Source organism: Camelina sativa, chromosome 7 (assembly GCF_030686135.1).
Source record: "Camelina sativa cultivar CO46 ecotype springtype chromosome 7, ASM3068613v1".
NCBI classification, from domain to species: Eukaryota; Viridiplantae; Streptophyta; class Magnoliopsida; order Brassicales; family Brassicaceae; genus Camelina; species Camelina sativa.
The window spans coordinates 24965397-24987615 of record NC_141886.1 but is presented as its reverse complement, the minus strand read 5'-3'; the positions used below and the strand labels follow the sequence as shown (position 1 = coordinate 24987615).

At 35.1% G+C, this 22219-nt stretch overlaps 7 protein-coding genes and 1 pseudogene across 9 annotated transcripts; 4 read left to right on the top strand and 4 right to left on the bottom strand.

Moving 5' to 3' along the window:
• Window positions 1–103: 103 nt before the first annotated feature.
• Window positions 104–2217, bottom strand: LOC104702082 (cysteine-rich receptor-like protein kinase 44). The gene is made up of 5 exons (XM_010417899.3): window positions 1864–2217; window positions 1539–1749; window positions 1196–1433; window positions 941–1091; window positions 104–642 (listed from the first exon to the last, which is right to left on the bottom strand). Exons 1-5 carry the CDS (start codon window positions 2059–2061, stop codon window positions 250–252), a joined length of 1191 nt encoding a protein of 396 aa, XP_010416201.1. The 5' UTR covers window positions 2062–2217; the 3' UTR covers window positions 104–249.
• A 1977-nt stretch (window positions 2218–4194) lies between these two features.
• On the top strand, window positions 4195–5846 carry LOC104702081 (uncharacterized). The gene is made up of 3 exons (XM_087459752.1): window positions 4195–4580; window positions 4930–5075; window positions 5506–5846. The coding sequence occupies exons 1-3, from the start codon at window positions 4366–4368 to the stop codon at window positions 5724–5726; spliced, it is 582 nt and encodes a 193-aa protein (XP_087315878.1). The 5' UTR covers window positions 4195–4365; the 3' UTR covers window positions 5727–5846.
• Window positions 5847–6139: 293 nt separating this feature from the next.
• On the top strand, window positions 6140–8779 carry LOC104751239 (glycosyltransferase BC10). The gene is made up of 2 exons (XM_010473151.3): window positions 6140–6912; window positions 7957–8779. The coding sequence occupies exons 1-2, from the start codon at window positions 6304–6306 to the stop codon at window positions 8593–8595; spliced, it is 1248 nt and encodes a 415-aa protein (XP_010471453.1). The 5' UTR covers window positions 6140–6303; the 3' UTR covers window positions 8596–8779.
• A 2159-nt stretch (window positions 8780–10938) lies between these two features.
• LOC104751235 (protein SAR DEFICIENT 1) lies at window positions 10939–15162 on the top strand. Its single transcript, XM_010473144.3, has 7 exons — window positions 10939–11157; window positions 11430–11505; window positions 12447–12984; window positions 13908–14068; window positions 14155–14343; window positions 14435–14522; window positions 14627–15162. The coding sequence occupies exons 1-7, from the start codon at window positions 11069–11071 to the stop codon at window positions 14836–14838; spliced, it is 1353 nt and encodes a 450-aa protein (XP_010471446.2). The 5' UTR covers window positions 10939–11068; the 3' UTR covers window positions 14839–15162.
• A 16-nt stretch (window positions 15163–15178) lies between these two features.
• On the bottom strand, window positions 15179–15813 carry LOC109129397 (mitotic-spindle organizing protein 1B). The gene is made up of 2 exons (XM_019237497.2): window positions 15674–15813; window positions 15179–15545 (listed from the first exon to the last, which is right to left on the bottom strand). Exon 2 carries the CDS (start codon window positions 15540–15542, stop codon window positions 15333–15335), a length of 210 nt encoding a protein of 69 aa, XP_019093042.2. The 5' UTR covers window positions 15543–15545; window positions 15674–15813; the 3' UTR covers window positions 15179–15332.
• A 253-nt stretch (window positions 15814–16066) lies between these two features.
• Window positions 16067–16629, bottom strand: LOC147941661 (non-specific lipid-transfer protein 2 pseudogene; annotated as a pseudogene). The gene has a single exon (XR_015562335.1). The product of XR_015562335.1 is annotated as a non-specific lipid-transfer protein 2 pseudogene (transcript).
• On the bottom strand, window positions 16067–18881 carry LOC104751233 (uncharacterized). Its single transcript, XM_010473143.3, has 3 exons — window positions 17923–18881; window positions 17344–17794; window positions 16067–17040 (listed from the first exon to the last, which is right to left on the bottom strand). Coding segments are annotated over exons 1-3 (651 nt in total). The 5' UTR covers window positions 18122–18881; the 3' UTR covers window positions 16067–17039.
• Window positions 18882–19235: 354 nt separating this feature from the next.
• Window positions 19236–22198, top strand: LOC104702079 (uncharacterized). 2 transcript variants are annotated; one of them, XM_010417895.3, is made up of 5 exons: window positions 19236–20684; window positions 21137–21286; window positions 21374–21472; window positions 21582–21719; window positions 21855–22198. In XM_010417895.3, exons 1-5 carry the CDS (start codon window positions 20076–20078, stop codon window positions 21987–21989), a joined length of 1131 nt encoding a protein of 376 aa, XP_010416197.1. In that variant the 5' UTR covers window positions 19236–20075; the 3' UTR covers window positions 21990–22198. The 2 variants fall into 2 exon arrangements, with proteins under 2 accessions (XP_010416197.1, XP_010416196.1); XM_010417894.3 differs by having other exon boundaries at window positions 21368–21472.
• Window positions 22199–22219: the final 21 nt, after the last annotated feature.

The following is a 22219-nucleotide window of genomic DNA, read 5'->3' as shown; positions in this document are numbered from 1 at the left end:
ACCTAAAATTCTATTACTATGATCAAAGACATATCACCTAGTGTTGCCTAAAACTCCTCCTCTAAGTCATGAAGTTATAGAAAACGTAAAAATAAAATAAAAATTTCGAACACAAAATTTTCATTATTGCTAATATATATGAAAACGTAAACAAGATCTCAAATATCACATGTCCTCCTCTTTGTCTCTCATCTCTCTCTCTCTATATATATATATGGGTGCATTCACATGTTTTGATTTAATATATAATCATCTTCCTTCCGCGAAGGAAGACATGGAAATGGAGGTCCTCGAGTGTTCCTCAACGAGGCCATTCTGTCCACTACTTCTTCTGTTCTTAAAACTGTTTGGTTCCCCGCCTAATCCAAAACTTCGTGAACCAGCTCCTGTACCGGTCCCAGTACTTGTATAGCCGTCTTCTCTACGACCTTGGAATCCAGGACGACCCGGTTTAGGCAAATCAAATGAATCACTCGACAACATTTGATGAACCGTGTTCATATCCGGTCTGTTTGATGTGATCTGCTGGCAACACAGTAATCCTATAAGGAAACAAGTGGCTGCTTCATCGCGGTTGTATACTCCTGCTAGAGATTGATCCACCAGTTCTAGAATTTTCCCTTCTTGGTACATTTTCCATGCCTGCACCGAATATATATATATATATATATATATATATATATATATATATATATATATAAATTCCGATTTTTGTTTTCCAAGTTTAAACAAGCCTTTTGAGAAAGATGCATGAACAAACGTTTGATCTATTCTAAATTATTCCATATTTGAAGTAAAGATGATTCAACACTAAGTTACAAGAGATATGAGTGACTCCACTCGTTACCAAAATTAAAACTCACAAGTCATAATCTCTCCTATATGTATAACTGATCCAAAAAAAGTGCAAACTGTGGTAAATGTTATGTTTCCAACTTACATAGTGCAAGAGATCGGCCATTTCAGGTCCAAGATGAGTATTTTGGTTCTTCCTTCCGCTAACTATCTCCAAAACTAAGACTCCATAGCTGAAAACATCTGACTTGACCGATAAAAGCCCATGCAACGCATACTCAGGAGCCATATAGCCACTGCATCAACACTCACATCATGAGTCCCATAATTATATATGTACATTCGCAATTATTTCCAGATGTTAGAGTATAAGGAGATTAAGTGTACATAGCCTACTCACTAAGTGCCAGAGATTTTAAAGGTATTGGTATGAGTGCCGTCTCCCGGGAATAACCGGGCCAAACCGAAATCCGAGATTTTCGGGTTCAAATCATTATCTAAAAGAATGTTGCTGGCTTTGATATCTCTGTGGATTATCCGTATTGGAGCTTCTTCGTGTAGATACAACAGTCCTCTCGCCACTCCTATAATGATTCGCCATCGATGGTGCCAATCAAGTGAACCGGGCTTGATCTTATCTGCACCGGTTCAATCGAATTAAATAAAAAGATAAGAACCAATGATTCGGTACAGTTTGGTGTATGGACTTGTCGGAGATTGAAATTAAATAGAGACGTACGTACCAAAGAGAAAATAGTCGAGACTCCGGTTAGGGAGATACTCGTAAACCAGCATCTTCTCAGGACCATGGAAGCAACAACCTAACAACGAAACCAAGTTCTTATGTTGAATCCTAAGCAAGAGCTTAACCTCGTTCGTGAATTCTCTAGACCCTTGTCTCGAGTTCACTGATAGCTTCTTCACTGCTATTTCTTCACCATTCGTCATCAATCCCTATATTCGTAAATGTCGTATCAAATAAAATGTCCCTTTGATACCGAAAAATAAATAAATGTTCCTTTAATTTTTATTTATTTAAAAAAAAACATAGTATTCTATAGAGTTTACCTTGTAGACAGGGCCAAATCCGCCGGTTCCGAGTCGGTTTTTCTCGGAGAAAAAATCAGTCGCGGTTTCAAGCTCTTGGAGATCGAAGATAATGCCACGATCTCCATCATCTTTGGCTGATTCTTCTTTACGGGAAGCTGCCTGACCACCGCACATCTTAAGCAGCGCCATCAAGCCACTGAAAAGACGGCGGACCATCTCTTGCAACCACAGGTGGCTTGTTTTATCACCCTCAGAGTGAAGATTTAGATAAGGTGTATGAAAATATTATATTCAAATCCAGTTTCTGATTGACTTGTTTCTTGTTGCGGGGGTGGGGAGGCTTATACGTAGTCGCATTATTGCAACGCACGTAATCAAGTCTTTGGGGTCAGTCAACGTCATTGACCCATAACTACTAATACGCGTAACATTAATTTCCCTTTTTTGATTTTTGCTTTCACTCGTTGTTGAAAACATATATTGCTGTTAGCCAAAAGATGGAGTGTTATTTAAGTTTAGATTCATTATACACAGCTTAATAGTGATAATACAAGTAACGAACCATTTGTATTAGTTAAATTAAAACATTGGCAAACAATAACATGCGTGGATTTATGTTTTAAGACAAAGTCTTGGAATCAAACTTAAAAAGTAGTTACAAAATGAGGAAGTCAAGTCAAAGCAAGGGACTTTTTTTATTGGACGATACAGTCGCAAAAAAGACCAAAGAAAACATCTTTATCGTAAGAATTTTCCTCTTGGACTGGACCATATGTTGTATGACTATTATGTCTCTCGTACGTAAATATAGGTTCGTCAGATTACATATCTTAAAAAATGATGGATATAAATTGAAGCCTTTGAAAAGAGTATCACAAATTGGACGACTAATTTGATGTTGCCTCCATGACGGGAGAGAGCTTTATATACTCTTATGTGTACAAGTCTTCATCTTCTACAGGTCCCAGGCTAATGACTACAAGTTAGTTGTGAAGAATATTTTAAACTTGTCAGCCCTATATACTTGCCTAAACTCAGGTGTGTCACATTACATATATATCTAATATCGACTATCTTCAAACTGGGGGCTCATGTACACTACACACCTGATTTAATGGCACATACATTTTTGTGCTATGCATCATCTAACTAATTTTGATAATTGAGTTTGTAGTTCAAGTTCATATTGATTCTTCTCCTCGTACAAGAACAACAGCTGATTTTGTTAAATCGAAAATTGTTACTCTCTCTGGTTTTCTTTGATTTGATTTTCTAGAGTTGTGCACACAGATTAAGGTGATTTAACAAATAATGTGTGTGTTTAGAAATAAGCAAAAATTAAATGATATCATTTGTTATCTAGATTAAGATATCATTTAATTTTTGCTTATTTCTAAACAAAAACATTATTTGTTATCTACTTACACAAATTCAAATAATGAAAAAATAATCTGCATAATATAATTTGTTAAAATCAATAAAATACAAGTCATAGTATTAGATTCGTGCCAAAATCTAGGGGTGGGCAAAATAACCGAAATCCAAAAAACCGAACCGAACCAAACCGAAATAAATGGTTTGGTTTGGTTATGGTTAAGTTTAAAAATCTGTTTGGTTTTTATTTTAATTAACTATTTGATTTAGATTTGGTCTGGTTAAAAACTGTAAAACCGAATGGTTTTTTGGTTTTTTATAAAAATTTAGGATAATTATATATAATTAGTTTGTCCAACTTATAAATTTATATTGGGCTTATAGTTATTGATCTCCAAGTTTTTTTCTTGGTGTTTTTTTTTCTGGTTTTCTTTTTCAATTAAATATTTGGGTTTACAAAACTATATTTGGATTCTATTTTTTTGAATTATGTTTAGGTTTTACTTTTATGCTTATTTTTTTAGTTATGTATCAACTATCTATTTTTTAAAGTATGTAATAACCGTTAAAAACCGAGACCAAACCGAAACCAAACCAAACCGTTATACGTATGGTTTTTATATGGTTTCATTTTTGATAAAACCGAAAAAACCATAAACCGAAAAAACTGAACCGTAACCAAATCGAATTATATATGGTTTCTATATGGTTCAATTTTTACAAAACCAAGAAAAACTGTAAACCGAAAAAACCGAACCGAAACCAAAGCGAATTACATATGGTTTCTATATGGTTCAATTTTTACAAAACTAAAAAATACCGTAAACCAAAAAAACCGAACCGAAACCAAACTGAAAAACCGAACGCCCACCCCTACCAAAATCATCCATTTAAAAGAAAAAAAAAAACTTAAAAGTCATTTTAAAACAAAAAAGGAGGGAGTATTAAAAGCCAAAAAAAATCTAGAGGATATTTAAAAGCAAAAATGAAAAGAAATATTATTTGATTAGTTAGATAAAGCCCGGCTGAGGCCTAGATTCAGGCCCAACTCAATCCGTCACGTTACATCTCTAAAAATCGACCAACTTTAATAAAACCGTCAAGAGTCGCCGGAAAAATTACAGATTCGTTCAACACGGCGGCGCGATGAGGTTCCGGTACGCTATGGTCTGTTCGTCGAATCAGAACCGGAGCATGGAAGCTCACGCTCTTCTTAGGAGACAAGGTCTCGACGTTGCTTCGTACGGGACTGGGTCTCATGTTAAATTACCTGGACCATCTCTCAGAGAGCCTAACGTTTACGATTTTGGAACTCCTTACAAGCAGATGTTCGATGAGCTCAGGCGCAAAGATCCTGAACTGTATCCTTTTTATGATGCGTTTCTGTGATTGTTTGCTTACCGATCATTGATTTTTCGAATCCCTAAGTTTGTGTTGGTCACTGCTTCAGTCTCAGTCTTCTTATAGTTCTGTGATATTCGCTAATTTGCTTACTTTTTAGGCTGGAACTGCAATTTTGTTATTCAAAGTTCCTTAATTTGTTCCTGATTACATCTTCCAGAACACTTTATTTTTGTAAATCCTGTTATTTTATCCTTGCTTATGCGCTATGTTTGTCCAACCTGTGATGTTTACTCGGAAGCATGTTCATTGGGTTGTATAGTGAGACTTGTAAGCTTTTAAGTTTGATACCTTAACTGTATCATCCAGGTACAAGCGGAATGGTATATTGCAGATGCTTAAGAGGAATTTATCTGTGAAGCTTGCTCCTCAAAGATGGCAAGATAACGCTGGTGATGGTGTCTTTGATGTGGTTATGACTTTTGAAGAAAAGGTTTTCGATTCTGTCCTTGAAGGTAATACTACATCTTCCCTGTCAGATACCTTGTTTCAAAATTGTTTCATTCTAAAGGGGTCACTAAGTAGATACATACTCACCACAGACTCTTATAACATTGATCTTTTACATGCGGTGTTTCTAAACAATCTTCTCATTTGGTTAACTATGCCCAGCTAGTTAGCTGTTTGGTTAGATACATATGCATTGATGAAGTCGTAGAGCATCGACAAATCATGTGATACTCGAGTTCTACAGGGTTATTGCCTTTTCTTTTAACTTATAATTGCCTTTTACCTTGCTGTAATTGTTTAGCTGAAAAACGATTGCGATCATGTTTTGATAGAACTGTTGGTTTTTTTTTTTTTTTTTTTTTTTTTGCTGTGTGAAAGTAATACAAACTTTTTTGTGTCTTAATATCTCTATCTCATCAAGTTACCAATCTGCAGATCTTAATAACAGAGAACAGTCACTTATGAAAACCATACTTGTGATGAACTTGGAGGTTAAAGACAACCACGAAGAAGCAGCTATTGGTGGCCGACTTGCCTTGGAACTCTGTCAAGAGATTGAAGGGAATGAAACATGGGAAGATTCGATCGATGACATTGTTGCAGGATTTGAAAAACAACATAGACGGAAACTGGTCTATAGCATCTCATTCTACTGAAGATACCATCATCAGTCGCATTAACGGTCATATTATGTAGGTTGCTGTTCTGTGACCCGAGTCTTGAGATATTCGACAAAATATTTTTCTCATCGGTTATATATGCTTTAGGGTTAAATTCTTGAGAGTGTAGAAGAAATTGCTTGTTAGAAACTTCCTTTGTTTGATTCCTCCTTGCTAGAAAGTTGTAAGACCCTTGATGAGCTATGTTGCAATACAAATGCGTTTTGTTTGTGTGTTGACATATATAAAAAAAGAGTAATTAAAAAACTACAATAGAGAGAGGTGACAGTACTAGTCTTAACCCAAGCATTACTTCATCTTTAATGTCACAATCAAAGTTAACGTGTAAATTTGAAACCCAATTCGTGTACCAATTGAATTAACCCGACCCCTAAAATCATGTACAAGTCAATGCAATGTTTCTAGCAAAATCCCCAAGCCCGTGTGAGATTAGATGACGAAAAGTAGTCCCTTTAAAATTCATAATCGTGAGCTTGACTATATATATAAACGTTCGTTCGTCCCACGGTCATAATATGTTTGTTTCAGAACCACCCAAATATACACGAAAATAATGAACAAGAGCCACGAAACGCAAGAAGACCCTCTTACACAAGAAAGTCGTCATCATCTTCACCAAATCTTCATATCCAAGATATTCAAATCTCATAGATTCTTCCAAGCCCTCGTGTTGTATTCTTTTCTTATCGGTTTCGGGTTCGGACTCGGCTTCATACTCAACGTCCACATAAGAAACCTCTCTTTCAATCCCCAACTCTTTCGTCTATCCTCTCCTTCCTTCTCCTCCTCTTCCTCCTTTTCCAACTCTTCCCTCTCTCCACAACCGCAGCCAGAAAAACACGTTTCCCTGAAAGAAGCGGTTGATGATGAAGGGCAAAAGGATCATTCTTTGGTGGAGCCGGAGAACGTGATGCATAACATGACGGAGGAGGAACTCTTTAGGCTTGCATCGAAGATTCAAGAAAAGACGCTGAAGATGACAAAGAAAGTGGCGTTTATGTTCTTGGCAAGAGGGAAGCTTCCTTTGGCTAAACTGTGGGAGAGATTTTTCCAAGGCCATGAAGGTCTTTTCTCTATTTACATTCATACTAGTGACCCATTTTACGTTGACGACTCAACGCCGGAATCGTCGCCGTTTTATCGCCGGAGGATTCCAAGCAAGGTCAGTCAATTTTTTTTTTTTTTTTACGTTTTTTATAAAGAAAGTATATAATTGAGGTAGTCGAATTATTCAGCCTAGATATAAAGTCGAATACAGTAGAGATATTATAAATAGTTACACTTGTTTAATGGCAATTTTTCTTTCTAAGAAGTCTAGCTAGCTACTTTGAAAATTAGCGTGGTGCTAAAGAAGTTTCATCCAAAAGAAGAGAGTGACAAAATTAACGAACAGTGTTTAGCATTAATATTTGTTATTTCTTTCAACTCGTTACGCTTTGGCGTTGCTAATTATGATTGCTAAACAAAACATTTACGGTAACCTCATCTGTGTCTGTAAATGTTCAAGGCCTATTAATTTAAAGAAAAACGTAGATCAGCCTCTTTTTATTTACTTAAATAATGTTAATACATTTCAAACCGGGTCTACTAATTATATACACTTTATTTAGAGCTTAGGTAAATTACAAAATGATACGTGTCGAAGAAGTTAGAAAAGTCGAGAAGACAGAAGTCATTCGACAAAGAGATATTTCAAGGACACGAACATACTGTAATTTTATTTCTTTTTGTTATAACTTATGGTCAGAATGATACCGTATTTAATTAACAACACTAAAAAAAGTATACAAGAAAAATTGGCACTTGACCTACACCAGTTGAGTAACCCATCATGTAACAGACCTTATTGTTTCTCTAATTTTTTTTTTTCAAAATATTGTTTCTCTTTAGAACCAAAAATATAAAGGGATATACAAAAACTAACCATTAATACAATAAGGTAGAAAAAAGTCGTATCTTTCGTATATGTCGACCGTCTACGTATGCGGTATGCCTCTTAATTTCCCTTTCAATAGATATCATCATATATATACTATATAAATATAAAATCGTTGAGTAGTCTATTAATGCCTATACCGACATAAATATATTTAACCTTTTTTTTTGGTCAAATATATATTTAAATTAAACTCAGTTAATTGTATTGTAAAATAAAAGTAATAATATCACGGCTCATGTACGAGGGTTTTCTTCTTGCTTTCTGTAGGAAGTGAAATGGGGAATGGTGAGCATGGTGGAGGCTGAGCGGCGGCTACTAGCCAACGCTCTGCTCGATGCAGGAAACCACCGCTTCGTCCTCCTCTCAGAATCGGACATCCCTCTCTTCAACTTCTCCACCGTTTACTCTTACCTCGTAAACTCTCAACACTCCTACGTCGACATCTACGACCTTCCCGGACCAGCAGGTCGAGGTCGCTACAATCGCCGTATGTCACCTGTCATCAGCCGCGGTAACTGGCGAAAAGGCTCTCAGTGGTTCGAGATAGACCGTGAGGTAGCTGAAGCCGTAGTCTCGGACACAATTTACATTCCTGTGTTCAAGAAACATTGCCTTTTGGGATGTTATGCCGACGAGCATTACTTACCAACGCTTGTCCACGTTATGTTTCCGGGGAAGAGCGCGAACCGGTCGCTGACGTGGACTGATTGGTCACGACGAGGGCCGCACCCGAGGAAGTACACTCGGCGGTCAGTGACTGGGGAGTTTCTGTATAAGTTGAGGAATAGAGAAGGGTGTGTGTATAATGGGAAAAAGAGCGAGAAATGTTACTTGTTCGCTAGGAAGTTCGATAACAGTTGTTTGGATAAATTGTTATATTTTGCTCATAGAGTTATGGGATTTTAGTTTGCTCATATATTTTGTAATTACAATACTTGTTCACATTGTTTTTTTTGTATTTTCTCAGAGAAATCTTCTTTAACTTTCTCCTTGTTTAGTCATCTTCTTTCTTTATGTTTGTGAGGCCCATTTATTTGTTCAAAGTTGAAAGGCCCAATTGTGTAATAAAAACTTGTTCATCTTCTATTAACTCCTTGTGATAATAAGTTAATAATAACTAGAAATAACTATATCCTAGTGTTATTTATTCGAGACGAATTTTTGTAATTGATCATGCAGTCGAGTCAGTATTAATGATGTACATTAGAGAACATCAGTTTTGCCAGATCAGATAAGTTCGTAGAGAGTGTAATTCAACTGCAAGAAAATTAACACGGTTCTAATCTTGCAAGTGGCATGATCAAGCGTTTATACTAGTTTTTTTTTCTTGATAGGTGGATAAAAATAAAACCATAAACTTTTTCAGTTTTTAAAAATAATGAACCTTTATTGTTGTATGAAGAGTTACCAAAACTAATGATTCAACAATTTATTAAATCTTATAGTTTCTCGTTGTTTGATTAGGTTATTCGTTGTTCAATTACGTAATATAGATATGATTGTTTATTGATATAAGATATGGAGATGGCTCGAGCTCATATAATAAGCGCATGCGCATTTAATCTAAACCATTCATTTAGTAACTAATAATTTTATACGAACGAACGCGGCCGTTTTGTTCCGAACGCGGACGTTTTATTTGTTTTTAAAGTATACTGAAACTCAGAGTAATATTTTCAGTCTCCAGTAGGTTAGCATGTGATTTTGTGGACTAATGTTTCTTTCTTTTTGGTATCAATTATGGAGTAATGTTTACCTAAAGATTATCTATTTTTGTTTCTGGAAAACTAGACATAAAACATGAATGTTTAATATGTCGTTTTAGAATATTCTACAAATACAACGTACAAAAATATTAATGAACCTACAAGAACTTGGATTACGGATAATTATGAATATAAAAAATGTTGCTTACTTAGTAACAAAAGAAAAACTAAGAAGGGGAAAGGGATGGTTCCAAGAAACAGGCCACTCCTCCTCTTGTACGTTTTTTCCGCCAAGACTTTTCCAACTTTATCTTTTGTTCGTTACGAAATTATATGCAATGGGTTATTACTTATATCATAATTACTGAAGAGTTAAACTACAACGAACATGCTTCTTTTTTTTTTTTTGGTTAAAAGACTACTATGAACATGTTACAAACTAAAACACAAAGAAACTGTAATATTTTTGAGTTTTCGCCACCCCCAAAGGTGAATAGCAATTCGGAAATGGGGTTTTTATCATTTAGATATATCAAACTGAATAGATGTTTTTGTATTCTCTGAAATACCAAACGTCGTGACAAAAGCTATGTGACTGTGACAATACAATTTGAGGCAAATCACTATAATTAGATTACGCTGCCAAGAATATTTTTTGATGTTACAAAAAACAACATAAAATAATAAACAGAGTAATTTTAGTTGAAAAATCAGTTTTTTTGGTTTATAGAGGCTAAAACGTACAACAAGTTTTGAGAGAAAAAAACCCACCCAACAAGAAATTACCTGAGTAGAACAAATCAATTTGACGAACCTTCTTAGAAATCATTCACTAGATCACCCTTTTATTATATAGTTTAATATTAATGAACTCACAATAACTTGGATAAGATTAATCTTCTTTAACACAAGACATTCTATATTTTATGTTATATATTTTTCTGGTTTTAATACTAGCTTATAGTAGGAAAAAGATTATGCAAACCAGAAAAGGCTATAGTAAGACTTTCATTTTATTTTTCTCAAAAGATATTTTGATAAAATGACTTATACGTATAACATAGTCGACGAAACCAACTAAAACCAACAAGTTGGGGTTATTGCAAACTTTGCCTTTTTCTGACATGAAATTATATGAAAGAATCTGAAACCTGTCTTTTTCTCTGATTTTCATAGTTTTTTCTATTTTTCATAACATGTTTGATTTCAGTTGTGTTAAAGTTCTGTGAAGATCTCGCAAAAATTCTTTCAAGAATGGACCGGATCAGCCTTTAGTAGTATGGTGCGGTTCACAAGCATGTGGCATAACGATCGAGGTTTTTTATCAGCCATCAGATCTAAAAAGCCAAACGGGTGGGGAGATCGGAGTCGTCCACTTGTTAAATAAGGAAGCATTCTGTGTAGGGGTTGACGTCAAAAGTCTCCTTATATATGACGCCATAAAACGAAATTTCGACGTGGACTTCTTTGGTGTGTTGCCAGGTTGTTTCCTTTGTCATTCTACGAACCTTCATTATTTCCATTTTTATTTTCTCCTTTTGGTGTTAATATAGAGACCAATAGACTAACCCATATATATACTTCATTGCCATTTTAGCTTCAAAAACATCACTAAACCTAGATTTCATCTGAGCTCTATCCTCTCTCTTCCTCTCTCTCTTAAAACTCCGAATATGGCAGGGAAGAGGTTATTCCAAGATCTTGATTCCGACCAAGAAAATAAGTCCGATAAACGAATTAAATCTCTACCACCCCTTTCCTCGTAATTTATTTTATCAGAAAATCTTGATTTTTTTTTCTTTCATTTCTTATATTTTGGTTATGATGAATTATTCAACCTTTATCTTTGTTTGGAGCTTGTTCATTCTTCAATCGTTTTTTTTATCACACACATGCTTGTATTTTATTTTATGTATATGTTCTATCTCCCTCTCTTCCTCTCTCTTATCCACAAAAATATATAATATCTTCCTTTTTATTTACTACTCTTGAACTTTATTTTTCACTTAACTTTTGTTTTCGTCCAATTTCCAGTGTGCTTGGAGCATTCATCACAGAGAATACCATGAAGAGCTTCTCTTCAGCCCTAGAGCCCTTTCTTCGGAAAGTTGTAAGTACACACTATAATTTCAGTTTAATTTAATTTGTTTATCAATATTGTATGAGTAGCACTAGATTCATCGTGCATATCTATACTTTTAAGACTGACAACTCATAGAGATAGAGAATTGGAGATATTGTCAATTTAACAAATTGAGAATTAGATATACATATTTACTATGTTTGATCTTATGCATATAGTTAAGCAACAAGTGTTACATACAATTATACGAGTCTAGGATTGACGATGTCTAATGCGAGAGTTGGAACTTGATAAATGAAAAAATAAGAAAGATTCCATCATGTTGCTATAGTATATTATAAATTCATATTTTATGTACAACAAATATGTATACTTGCGTACATATATCGTATACAACACATACATTACTTGATTTTTTTTTTTTGGGCAAACATTACTGGATATCTATATATATCATAACTTCATAGCTTCATGATTCATTAAGATTGTATTAGATACTTACAAAGTTATAAATCTTTTTAGTATTGATAACAAGACCTCTCTAACCTAACATTTCAGTCAACTAAATATCTAGAAATAAAAAAACAAAAGACTGGTCTACATATATATATATGCTAGTACCATTGACAATATCTGCATACGCCTACACATTTAATTTACAAAATATGTCTTTTTAGCACTATGTGATTTTGTTTGGTGAATTTTGTTGTTTTAGATTCTTAAAATAAAGTCTGAGATACCTTTTAGTCTTTTTTTCATGTATATTCAATTCATACATGAATCCAATAGAGCTAGAGATTAGTTGATGGGGTACATAGTAGTGTGTTACACGAAAAAATAATAGTAACAACAAATATAATACACATATTATATAGTAGTTTACACATTGTTTAATTTGTGTATTTAAAATATGAAACGGCAAATTGATTTTTTTTTAATAACTCTTTTGGTGATGCATGAACAAACAGGTAAGACAAGAGGTAGAATATGGAATAAGTAAAAGATTCCGATTTTCTCGGTCATCGTCGTTCCGGATGGAAGCTCCGGAGAATACTACTCCGACATTTAAGTTGATGTTCCGTAAGAACTTAATGAAACCAATATTCACCGGAAGCAAAATCAGTGACGTGGACACCAATCAACTTGAGATAATCCTTGTTGATGACTCAAACAATCCGGTGAATCTCGACCGTCCGATCAAACTAGACATCGTTGCTCTTCACGGAGATTTTCCTTCGGGTGATAAATGGAGTAGTGATGAGTTTGATGGTAACATCGTCAAAGAAAGGGATGGCAAACGTCCGTTACTTGCCGGAGACGTATCTGTGACGGTGAGAAACGGCGTTGCAACGATCGGAGAAATCGAGTTCACAGATAACTCGAGTTGGATCCGTAGCCGTAGGTTTAGAATCGGTGCGAGAGTTGCCAAAGGGGGTAGTGATCAAGGTGTCACGGTTTGTGAAGCCATGACTGAAGCGATTGTTGTTAGAGATCATCGTGGAGAATGTAAGTTTATTTTCTTAATTACTTGTAATTATTTTACCTTAACCTAAAAATAATGAAATATATAACAGTTAAATCCCCTATGCATCATTTATATATAAAGATTTTTGTGCTTATATTCGTTAAGCAGTACTCCACTATAGTGATGTGATAGTAACTCATCATCACTAGCTAAAAGCATGTTTCAATTATCTTTGAATTGACCATAGATATATGGCATCTATCCATCATATACCCTTTTTATATTGATTCCAATCATTCTATGCAACATATGCGTGCATTCGTAATACATTAAATTGAAATTTTGTTTTTTTCAAAATTTATTGTACTACTATATTTTAAAATTTTCGTTATTAAAACTTTTTTTTTTCAAGAAATAAATCTTCACATAAGGTTTTGGTTTGATCTATTTTTTATTTTTTTTCTTTTTTTGTCTTTTTCTTTTGTTAGTCGGTTTTATATATTTTATGACAATCTTAGTTTTTAGCTAGAAAAGAAAAATGTTATATTAAACTGTTGAATTTGTCATGATATGTTTTGTCTACAAATATTATTTCTGTTTACTTTGTCTTTACATACACAACCACACAGATTATAATTTTTTTTTATGTCGACCGTATGCAAGCGACTGTCCACTTTATATAAATGCCTAAAGTCTTTTGGTCAATATGCTTATATCTTACTATTAGTTATTGTTATTACTTTTTCTATCTTATTAATTAATACTACTTGATTGAGTTGTATAGTCTATTCACTATGAAATTATAGAATTCGAACATTATAACACGCAAATCCTAATTCTTAATCTGATGGGTTCAACAAGAAACACATGCATAAAGCGGATGTATATATAAAGTAAGATGCATAGTAGAAATTAAATACAAATTCTAAATAGTTTTGTTTTGTACAACTTGGGGTTGGTGAAGTGTACAAGAAACATCACCCACCAATGTTAGAAGACGAAGTGTGGCGGCTAGAGAAGATAGGGAAAGATGGGGCCTTTCACAAGAAGCTCTCCTCTAACCAAATCAAAACCGTCCAAGACTTTTTGAAGTTATCAGTCGTTAACCCCGAAGAACTTCGTCAGGTTTAAATTATAAATCTAATTTGGTATTGTTTGACCCCCAAAAGTTTATAAGCATTAGAGAACTAATAGTGTTAATTTATGTACAGATTTTGGGGCCTGGAATGTCTGATAAAATGTGGGAAGTAGCATTGAAACATGCTAGAGAGTGTATTTTGGGAAATAAGTTATACATTTCCAAAGGACCGAATTATTTCATGATTTTGAATCCGATATGCGAAGTTATGAAAGCAATGATCGATGGTCATGATTTCTCTACTCAAGAAGCCCTGAATCAGGTATATATATATATATAATATAGCTCAATGATTCTATATTGAATGATATATATTGGTTAGAAACTATATTTACATTTCGTCTTTGTTGCAGCGCTACGTTAAGGACTTAGTTCAAGAAGCTTACTTAAAGTGGGACTTGTTAGAAGAACGAACGAACGAGGCTGCTCTTTTGACACAAGGTACTTTAAAAAAAAGTCGATGTAATCACCATTTCTGTTATTATATATAGAATTACTCAATATCGTTGATTATTAACTGAACTTAAATTACAACAATGACATAGGTGATGAATTGGACCACCAATATGCAGCGGGCCAGTCCCACTACCAGAACATGGAAATCAATAGGTCATATCAACAAAACGGATATGTTCAAGAGAGTGTCGTTACAAACAATTTGGCGATAGTAAACGAAGGGTACATAACGACTCCACCGGGATTCGATATATGTTTCACCGGATCTTCGTCACAAAACAACCATATAAACCCTTTCTAAATCCTCATCTATCTACGTCAGTATTGGAAGAAAACACACCCTGTCCATAGTGCCTTGACAGCGGATCGGACTCTCTCTAAATGAGAGTTTAATCTTACTACATGGATGGTGAAAACATGTAATCTATATCTGCAGATCATTATTGTACATAAAAAGTGTGAAATTTAGAGTCATATATATTTTTCGTTGAATGGTATACCACCTGTTCACGTTTTCATGTAAATATGAAAACGTTGTTTTTTATACCATTCACTTTTTAACAAGTTTTTACGGTTTCAGAAAATATTATTCCGGCTACATAAATATATGTACTTGTTGAAAGCATCACAGTTACTCAACCTTAAAATGAAAGAAGATGATTATTATGTCATTGTCTCTTAAGCACACAAGAAGAAACATTCACCTAACGAATCCTAATTTACACAAGCAATGGCAAAATGAAATCGAAGCTTAACAATTGATTATCTAAATGACATTTGATTATCTAATCTTGTTTAATCTAGCGTAGTTGTAGTTGTAGGAGTAGTAGTATCCCTACGAAGCTCCTTGACGAGAGTAGCGAGAGCCTCAGGGTTAAGACCAATATCGCAAAGAGCAATGAGAACTGACAAAGTATGTCGATCCAGCCCCGTCTCCAATATGTTCGACATCCTAAACACCAGCTCCAACGACTCCCTCGCTGTTTCAGCTGCTTCCCGATTCATACTCTGTCCAACATTATCCACGACCAAAAAACTCAATTTTGACTTTCGGAAACGACTCAATTTCATAGTTTCAAATACTATCTAATCAATTAGATCCTAAGGTAAGAAGATTGTTAGGAAATAAAACGAACCGATTAAGCGACGGGGACAACGAACGGCGTCGAGATCTAAGATCTAAGATCTTGAGACTGAGTTGAGAGAAACGATTCTCGATTTCGTGATCGGCGGGACAAGACGACGACGAGAGGGCTAAACAGAATAATAAAGCCAATAAACCATTGGCCGGTTTTGGGAATATTATCTGGTTCAGTTTAAACCAGGTCGGTTAACGTAATAAATTCCACCTGTTATGATCAATTTAATCATAGAGGAGGAGTTCAATTAAAAGATAGGACCGATTAATTTGGCCAAACGTGACAAAAAAAAATGCATCCACATTTAGGGAGATTGGAATATTTAGAGACTGTCTACTTGTGTAATATTATCATTGAGATTGGAAAAGTCGTGAAGTAAGAAACTTGAAGTAGAGAAAAAACCATCCATGATGATGTGTTTAACTTATTGACCAATACAAACCCACAATGATGACCCAAAAGGGAACACCCTTTCTTGGGTCTTGAAAGCAAAGAAACAGAACATCGAAAATGACAACATAAAATACTTGGACTAGCACTTGGGATATGGGCAATGACAATCAGTGGCGATCTTTTTGGCGTTGGGTGAGTTAAGGAAAGATTTGAAGTTAGGGTTCTCCAAGTACTGGCAAACACAGTGCTGTTGCTCCTTCACCTTCTTGCAACACTGATCCGATGGCTTAGACCCTTTCCTTATGGTGTCCAAGCATGGACTCAGCTGCATTGGATCACATGGCTCTACCGCAGCGACTCTGTTCTCTTGAGCAACAATGAGAATGAGAAGGATTGCACAAGTGAACAGCACTGGTTTTGTAAAAGAACACTTCATTGTCTCTCTACTCTCTAAGTTGGAGTTTTCAGAGAAAGAAGAGGAAGGTATTTGGTTTGGTGTTTGAAGTGGGTTTCTCTCGTTCTATTTATAGAAGAAGATGGCTTTGAGTGAGTCACGTTACTCAAATGAGAGTTTGTGGTTGCAGGAGATCTCGATGTCTACTAAAAGAGAGTATAGTTTCTTTTTAAAATGCTCGGACAACGCATAAAAGCCTAAACACCATTTGGGAGAAGTTATGAAACCACGTGTATCCAACATAGATGTCAGCTTTCGGCTAACCCCCGTGAAGGTATATGAATTTGTTGACACTTAATACAAAGAAAAGAAAACACCTTCATAATTATATTCTTAATTCATTACTATTGTATAATATAATGTACTACTACTAGTACAAAGAACGCATACAATATGAATCTAATTTCTAGTTTATATTCGAAAGTCAGAACTTACAGCCAACTTGCACCAAAAGCTGTACTGTTTCCATTCACTATGTAGTTGCTTTCTTCAAAATCTTCTTCAATGTAGTGCAAGTCTGTAAACAAACAAGAACACCAATCAGATAAGAAGCCATCGAGGTTTTCATACTTTGTACATGATAGATAGGAATAAACAAAGCCCGAGACACATGATTAAGCAAGAAATCACATGCTTAAAGATTAAAGAGTCTCTAAACAACTTCTCTCATGTACTAAAGAATATGTCTATATCCCTTAAATCAAGATATACAAAGTAGAAAATGCAAAAATGTGACCAAATCAAATAAAGAGACTGTAAATTGCAGAAGAAAAATGTTATCTTTGCGAGTACCATATATGGTGCGAAATAGAAAACTTACCAAGTCACTTTGAGAGAGTCAGAATAAGACGAGGAGTGATTAGCTTTCCGGCCATCATCAATCTTGATATTGACATCATCAGACAAGCCAACATCTTTCAGACCATCAATCTTGATATTGACATTAGACAAGTCAACATCTCTCAAGCCATCAAACTCTATATCTGAATCAGACGAATCACCACCATCTCTCAGGTCATCATCATCACTTTCGATATCTGAGTCAGACGAATCATCACCATCTCTCAGGTCATCATCACTTTCGATATCAGATTCAGAGTGAGTGTCATGGGCATCGTTAACTGGATACTTACGCACAACCTCCTCCATGACCTCATCGTCGCTATCATCGTGATTACCTGATAACTTCCTAATCATCATTAACTCAAATAAATCGGGAATTGAATCTTCATCTCCATCATCCAAAATCTTTTGAATCCTATTTTTCAGCTCTGCAAAACCAAATCGATTTTTAAAAAAAAAAAAAAAAAACGCACCATTATTACATTCTAAGCAAATTGTAATCTCTATCAGCGAACTCAATTAGAAAAAAAAAGGGTTTGAATTCAAGAGAGGTCACCTTCTTTAGAAAGAACCTTGTCGGTATTGAAACTAGGCGCGGAGTCGGAGTCGGAAGAGAAGAAGACGGGACGGGAAATAGCTCGGTCGAAGAGAGGAACAACAACAACAACACGAGAATGGCGAATATTCACGGGTGAGTGAAGGAAACTTCGAGTTCGAGCCAATAAACTGGGTAATCTCTGAAGAAATCGACTCATGGGATTCTTCGCCTAGGGTTTATCAGAGGATTGTCAAATTAGGGCTTTTGAATAAAAAAAGAGCCATTATTAACCGCTCTTTCCTTCGTTTCCGGTTTTCATAACTTAGATCCAACAAGATTGGGCCGCGTTTTGTTGACCAATCCTTTTTTCAATCGTCGTTGGTAGTAATGTGGTATATGGAACACAGCCCATCTAGGCCCAGCTCTCTTTTTTTTTTTTTTGTTGCTCAGTCTAGGGGTGTCAATCGGGCTGGCCCGGCCCGAAACCCGTAAAGCCTGCATATGTTTGAATCCGGCCCGACTTGGCCTGAAATATTTCCGAGCCTATATTTCAAAACCCGAGCCCGGCCCTAACAGGGTTACAAGACTTTTCGAGCTTTTTCGGGCTTATCTTACAGATCAAAAATTCAAACTTATAAGCCTTACAAAACAGTGTTTGAAGGTGCACTATAAAACAAATCAATCAAAAATTTAATAACTCATTTATATTCATTATAACCAACTTAATTTAATATAAAAAGTTTAAAATTAAACAAAATTTTGATACTTTAACTAAATAAACTAATATATAATTCATATAAAATATTATAGATAAAAAATTTTAAAGTATTAAGTATGGTTTTTAAGTAAATATAAAAACTGAGATTAGAGTTTAAAACTTTAATTACAATAAATTATTAATCAAATATTGCAATCAAACAAAAATGTTAACAAAAAAAGTACAAATATATTTTTAAAGGGCTTTTCAGGCTAAGCCCGAAAAACTCTATAGTCCAAATAGATTGAGCCCGAAAGACACGATTTTTTCTGGACATATATATTTAAGTCCGACTCCGCTATTTTTCAGGGTCGGACCGGGCCAGTCCGCAAGCTTTGGTCCTAATTGACATAGCTAGCTCAGTCAAAGGTATATTAAGGGACATTTTCACCTTAGGGGTCCGATTTAATTTTTTTTTATTTTTTTTTGAAAATTTACCTGAAAAATTGTAATATTTTAATTTTCTTCGGCGAATATATCGCAAGTTATATAAGGATAAAGGATTTATCACTTTTTAAAATCTCAACCACAAGTACAGTTAAATTAACAACTAATATTTTCCAGCAAATCCGGACAAATATTCTTTCGATACTTTGTGTGTTTACACAAGTGGCAGATTAAAGTATACAGATTCATAATTATGTGCCCGTATAAACAAAAATACAGGAGGACTAACTTGTGATCGACTTGTGTGTGTTTTTGACTTGTGAGTTTTTTGTGACCCCCTCTAATGTTTCTTGTCTTTCGTACCTCCAATACCTAAAATGTTCAAAATACCTCCGACAAAGAAAAGAAAATAGAAAAAAAGAAGTAAAAGTTGACACATGAGACATCTTTTCTATTTATACAAGCAAAAAGACAATAAAATTTCCTCAATTCTATCTTCGTTCCTGAACAAAACTGGACCCAAAACGAAGAAAAAAAAAAAAAAAAAAGAGTTATTAAAATCTAAGTCAATTCTTGATACTTTTGCTAGGAAGTAAGAAAAAAAAGAGAGAGAGAGAGAGTGGTCCATCCAACTCTAAAAAAAGACTGGTGAATAGCTAAATTAAATACCAATATTACCCTCAATAACCTCACAATTTTCAAACATAGCAAGCATTGCTAAAAAGCCTAAAAACTCAAACAAAGTATAAACCAACCACACATCATGAGACAGACATGTGAAAAGAAATAAAAATATCTAATTCGGTGACATCTTTTGTATTAATAAGACTTCAAACACAAACTAGAATAAATGAAAAAGTGGATTTTGATTAGTTAACGTACTAATTACTTAATTAGTTTTCACTAATCCAAACAAAACCCTTCTTCCCCGCGCTGTGTCTTTCTTTTTTTTTTACTTTCCCCTTTCTCTCTCTCTCTCTCTCTCTCCATTATCTCTCTGTTCTCAAAGAAGAAGAAGGAGAGGACAATGCCAGTTTCTGCAGAGCCTTCTTCGACGACAATAGGTCAACACATCAAACTCCAACGACCTAGGAATCATCGAAACCTCCAACCCACCTCCACCGCCGACGAGCCTCTTCTCCCCAAACCTAGCAGCCGCGTCTGTAAATCCGCCATGTCTTCCTTTTTCCTCTTACCAACAACCAACGAAACCACCAGAAAGAAACCAAACGGTTTCACCCAAACGGCGTCGTTTCGTGCTCTCGGCTGCACAACCTCCGCATCTCAGCATGTTTCTGTCCCCGCTGTGATTCGATCTTCAGCAGATTGGGATGCGAATAGTAGTAATCACAAAATCAAGAAGACGAAGAAGAAGAAGAACAAGAACAAAGGTAACAGCAGCTACAATGGCGGCGGTTCGATTAAGATCTTGAGCGAGTCTACTAATAGTAGCAGCGTTGGTTGCGCGGCCATTCCTGATGTCTGGTGCGGACCTGGAGTTGGGTTTTCAACGGATGCGGTTGTCAGCGGCTCCGTTGAAACCGTCGAGTCAGATCCTCCGAGAAGGAATATTCCGGTGAGACGCAAAATCGATGGAGATAATAAAACCAGTCATAACCAACTCCAACAGAGAGAGGTTACTTTCACAATTTTCTAACTTTTATGCTTATGATAAAGTTTCCATTTTTATTATTCGTTTTTGTGCCTTCTATATGTTTAATTTGATTTTTTTTTTTTTTTTTTTTTTTTTTAATTTTGAGTATATAAATTTTGCTGAAATTTTTTTAGAGTTTATATATATAAATTAGTTGGAAAATGTTAGTTATAATATCTTGAGAATATTTGATTTGCCTCTATCTTTCTAGTTAGTTAGCATTAGGGTTTCTTTCGTCTTTTTCCTAACTAGTGTATGCTTTGTTCATCGGAATATATATACTCCCTCGTTTTTTGTTTTGTTATTATTATTCATTCAGTCGATCATTATGTGGAGTAAACTTAAGGTTATGTAGTAGTTTCAAGTGATGATGATATGAGGTTTTGATTTTTGTGTTTCTTTTTAGTCTTTAATTCAACTGTTATACATTGCAGGTTTCTTCTCTTCTTCCAATACGATCTCTCAATCAAGAATCCAATCCTTATTTCGATTCTGATTCGACCTTTTTGACATCGCGGGCTGAACAGAGTGATAGATATCATCGTCATCTACGTCAACCTTACTACCCTGATGGACTCGCTGAGGTTGAGTGTTTTTTTCTGTTTTTTTTACTAAGTTTTAAGGTTTTAGAGATCGTCATCGAGTTTGGGCAATGTTTCATTTAGTTGCAGATGATGATGCTGCAGAATGGTTTTGTAATGGGAGGGGTTGTAAGCTCATACGATCGCTTCCGTGACTTGAGGCTCAATGTCGATAACATGACATACGAGGTAACTATGGTGTCTGCTTTACAAAGTACAAGTATACAAGAAGCTGATTGATGATGTCTTTAGGTTTTTTGAGTGTGTGTTGTGATTTGTTTTGTGGTTTGGAAAACAGCAACTTTTGGAGCTTGGTGATAGAATTGGGTATGTGAAAACTGGACTTAATGAAAAACAAATCAAAAGCTGTCTACGGAAAGTCAAACCATTCCGTTTAGATACACCAGTTGAAGACAGAAAGTGCATCATCTGTCAAGTAAGTCCAGAGTTTGGTTTCATTGCTCTAGTCCATATTAGTTCTTTGTAGAACAAACTCATGTTTAGATTTGGTGCTAAAACAGATTTTTTTCTTAAGCAGTAGTAAATGTTCATGTGTATGTTTGTTTGACAGGACGAGTATGAGGTTAAGGACGAGGTAGGGAAATTAAAATGTGGGCACAGGTTCCATATCCACTGTGTGAAACAATGGCTAGTGAGGAAGAACTCTTGTCCTGTTTGTAAAACGATGCCGTACGTTAAGTCTTAGATTTAGAGAGGTATATCATCTCCTCCTGTGATGATGATTCCTCATTTTGTGATTGAAACCAATCACTATTTATTTATTTTTCTTTGAAAGAACCAAATCTTATGTAGATTATTTTGGGTTTTTTTTTTTTTTTTTTTTAATTCATGATTGCTGTTTGAAACTTTTATATAACCTATGGAAAAGTCTCTCATGAGACATTGTGAACCCCACATCATTGCTTGTGGATTCGT

What these genes read in the sequence shown, in the direction of transcription:
- LOC104702081 (XM_087459752.1), top strand. Translation starts at nt 4,366, where the DNA reads ATGAGGTTCCGGTACGCTATGGTCTGTTCGTCGAATCAGAACCGGAGC. An exon ending in AGGCGCAAAGATCCTGAACT is followed by an intron (nt 4,581 to 4,929) that starts GTATCCTTTTTA and finishes TGTATCATCCAG; the next exon opens with GTACAAGCGGAATGGTATAT. An exon ending in TTTCGATTCTGTCCTTGAAG is followed by an intron (nt 5,076 to 5,505) that starts GTAATACTACAT and finishes ACCAATCTGCAG; the next exon opens with ATCTTAATAACAGAGAACAG.
- LOC104751235 (XM_010473144.3), top strand. Translation starts at nt 11,069, where the DNA reads ATGGCAGGGAAGAGGTTATTCCAAGATCTTGATTCCGACCAAGAAAAT. An exon ending in TAGAGATCATCGTGGAGAAT is followed by an intron (nt 12,985 to 13,907) that starts GTAAGTTTATTT and finishes GGGTTGGTGAAG; the next exon opens with TGTACAAGAAACATCACCCA. An exon ending in ACCCCGAAGAACTTCGTCAG is followed by an intron (nt 14,069 to 14,154) that starts GTTTAAATTATA and finishes ATTTATGTACAG; the next exon opens with ATTTTGGGGCCTGGAATGTC.
- LOC104702082 (XM_010417899.3), bottom strand. Translation starts at nt 2,061, where the DNA reads ATGGTCCGCCGTCTTTTCAGTGGCTTGATGGCGCTGCTTAAGATGTGC. An exon ending in TCTCGACTATTTTCTCTTTG is followed by an intron (nt 1,434 to 1,538) that starts GTACGTACGTCT and finishes GAACCGGTGCAG; the next exon opens with ATAAGATCAAGCCCGGTTCA. An exon ending in TGGCCGATCTCTTGCACTAT is followed by an intron (nt 643 to 940) that starts GTAAGTTGGAAA and finishes TATTCGGTGCAG; the next exon opens with GCATGGAAAATGTACCAAGA.
- LOC104702079 (XM_010417894.3), top strand. Translation starts at nt 20,076, where the DNA reads ATGCCAGTTTCTGCAGAGCCTTCTTCGACGACAATAGGTCAACACATC. An exon ending in ACCAACTCCAACAGAGAGAG is followed by an intron (nt 20,685 to 21,136) that starts GTTACTTTCACA and finishes TATACATTGCAG; the next exon opens with GTTTCTTCTCTTCTTCCAAT. An exon ending in GAAAGTGCATCATCTGTCAA is followed by an intron (nt 21,720 to 21,854) that starts GTAAGTCCAGAG and finishes TTTGTTTGACAG; the next exon opens with GACGAGTATGAGGTTAAGGA.
- LOC104751233 (XM_010473143.3), bottom strand. Translation starts at nt 18,121, where the DNA reads ATGAGTCGATTTCTTCAGAGATTACCCAGTTTATTGGCTCGAACTCGA. An exon ending in CAAGGTTCTTTCTAAAGAAG is followed by an intron (nt 17,795 to 17,922) that starts GTGACCTCTCTT and finishes TTGGTTTTGCAG; the next exon opens with AGCTGAAAAATAGGATTCAA.
- LOC104751239 (XM_010473151.3), top strand. Translation starts at nt 6,304, where the DNA reads ATGAACAAGAGCCACGAAACGCAAGAAGACCCTCTTACACAAGAAAGT. An exon ending in GCCGGAGGATTCCAAGCAAG is followed by an intron (nt 6,913 to 7,956) that starts GTCAGTCAATTT and finishes TGCTTTCTGTAG; the next exon opens with GAAGTGAAATGGGGAATGGT.
- LOC109129397 (XM_019237497.2), bottom strand. Translation starts at nt 15,542, where the DNA reads ATGAATCGGGAAGCAGCTGAAACAGCGAGGGAGTCGTTGGAGCTGGTG.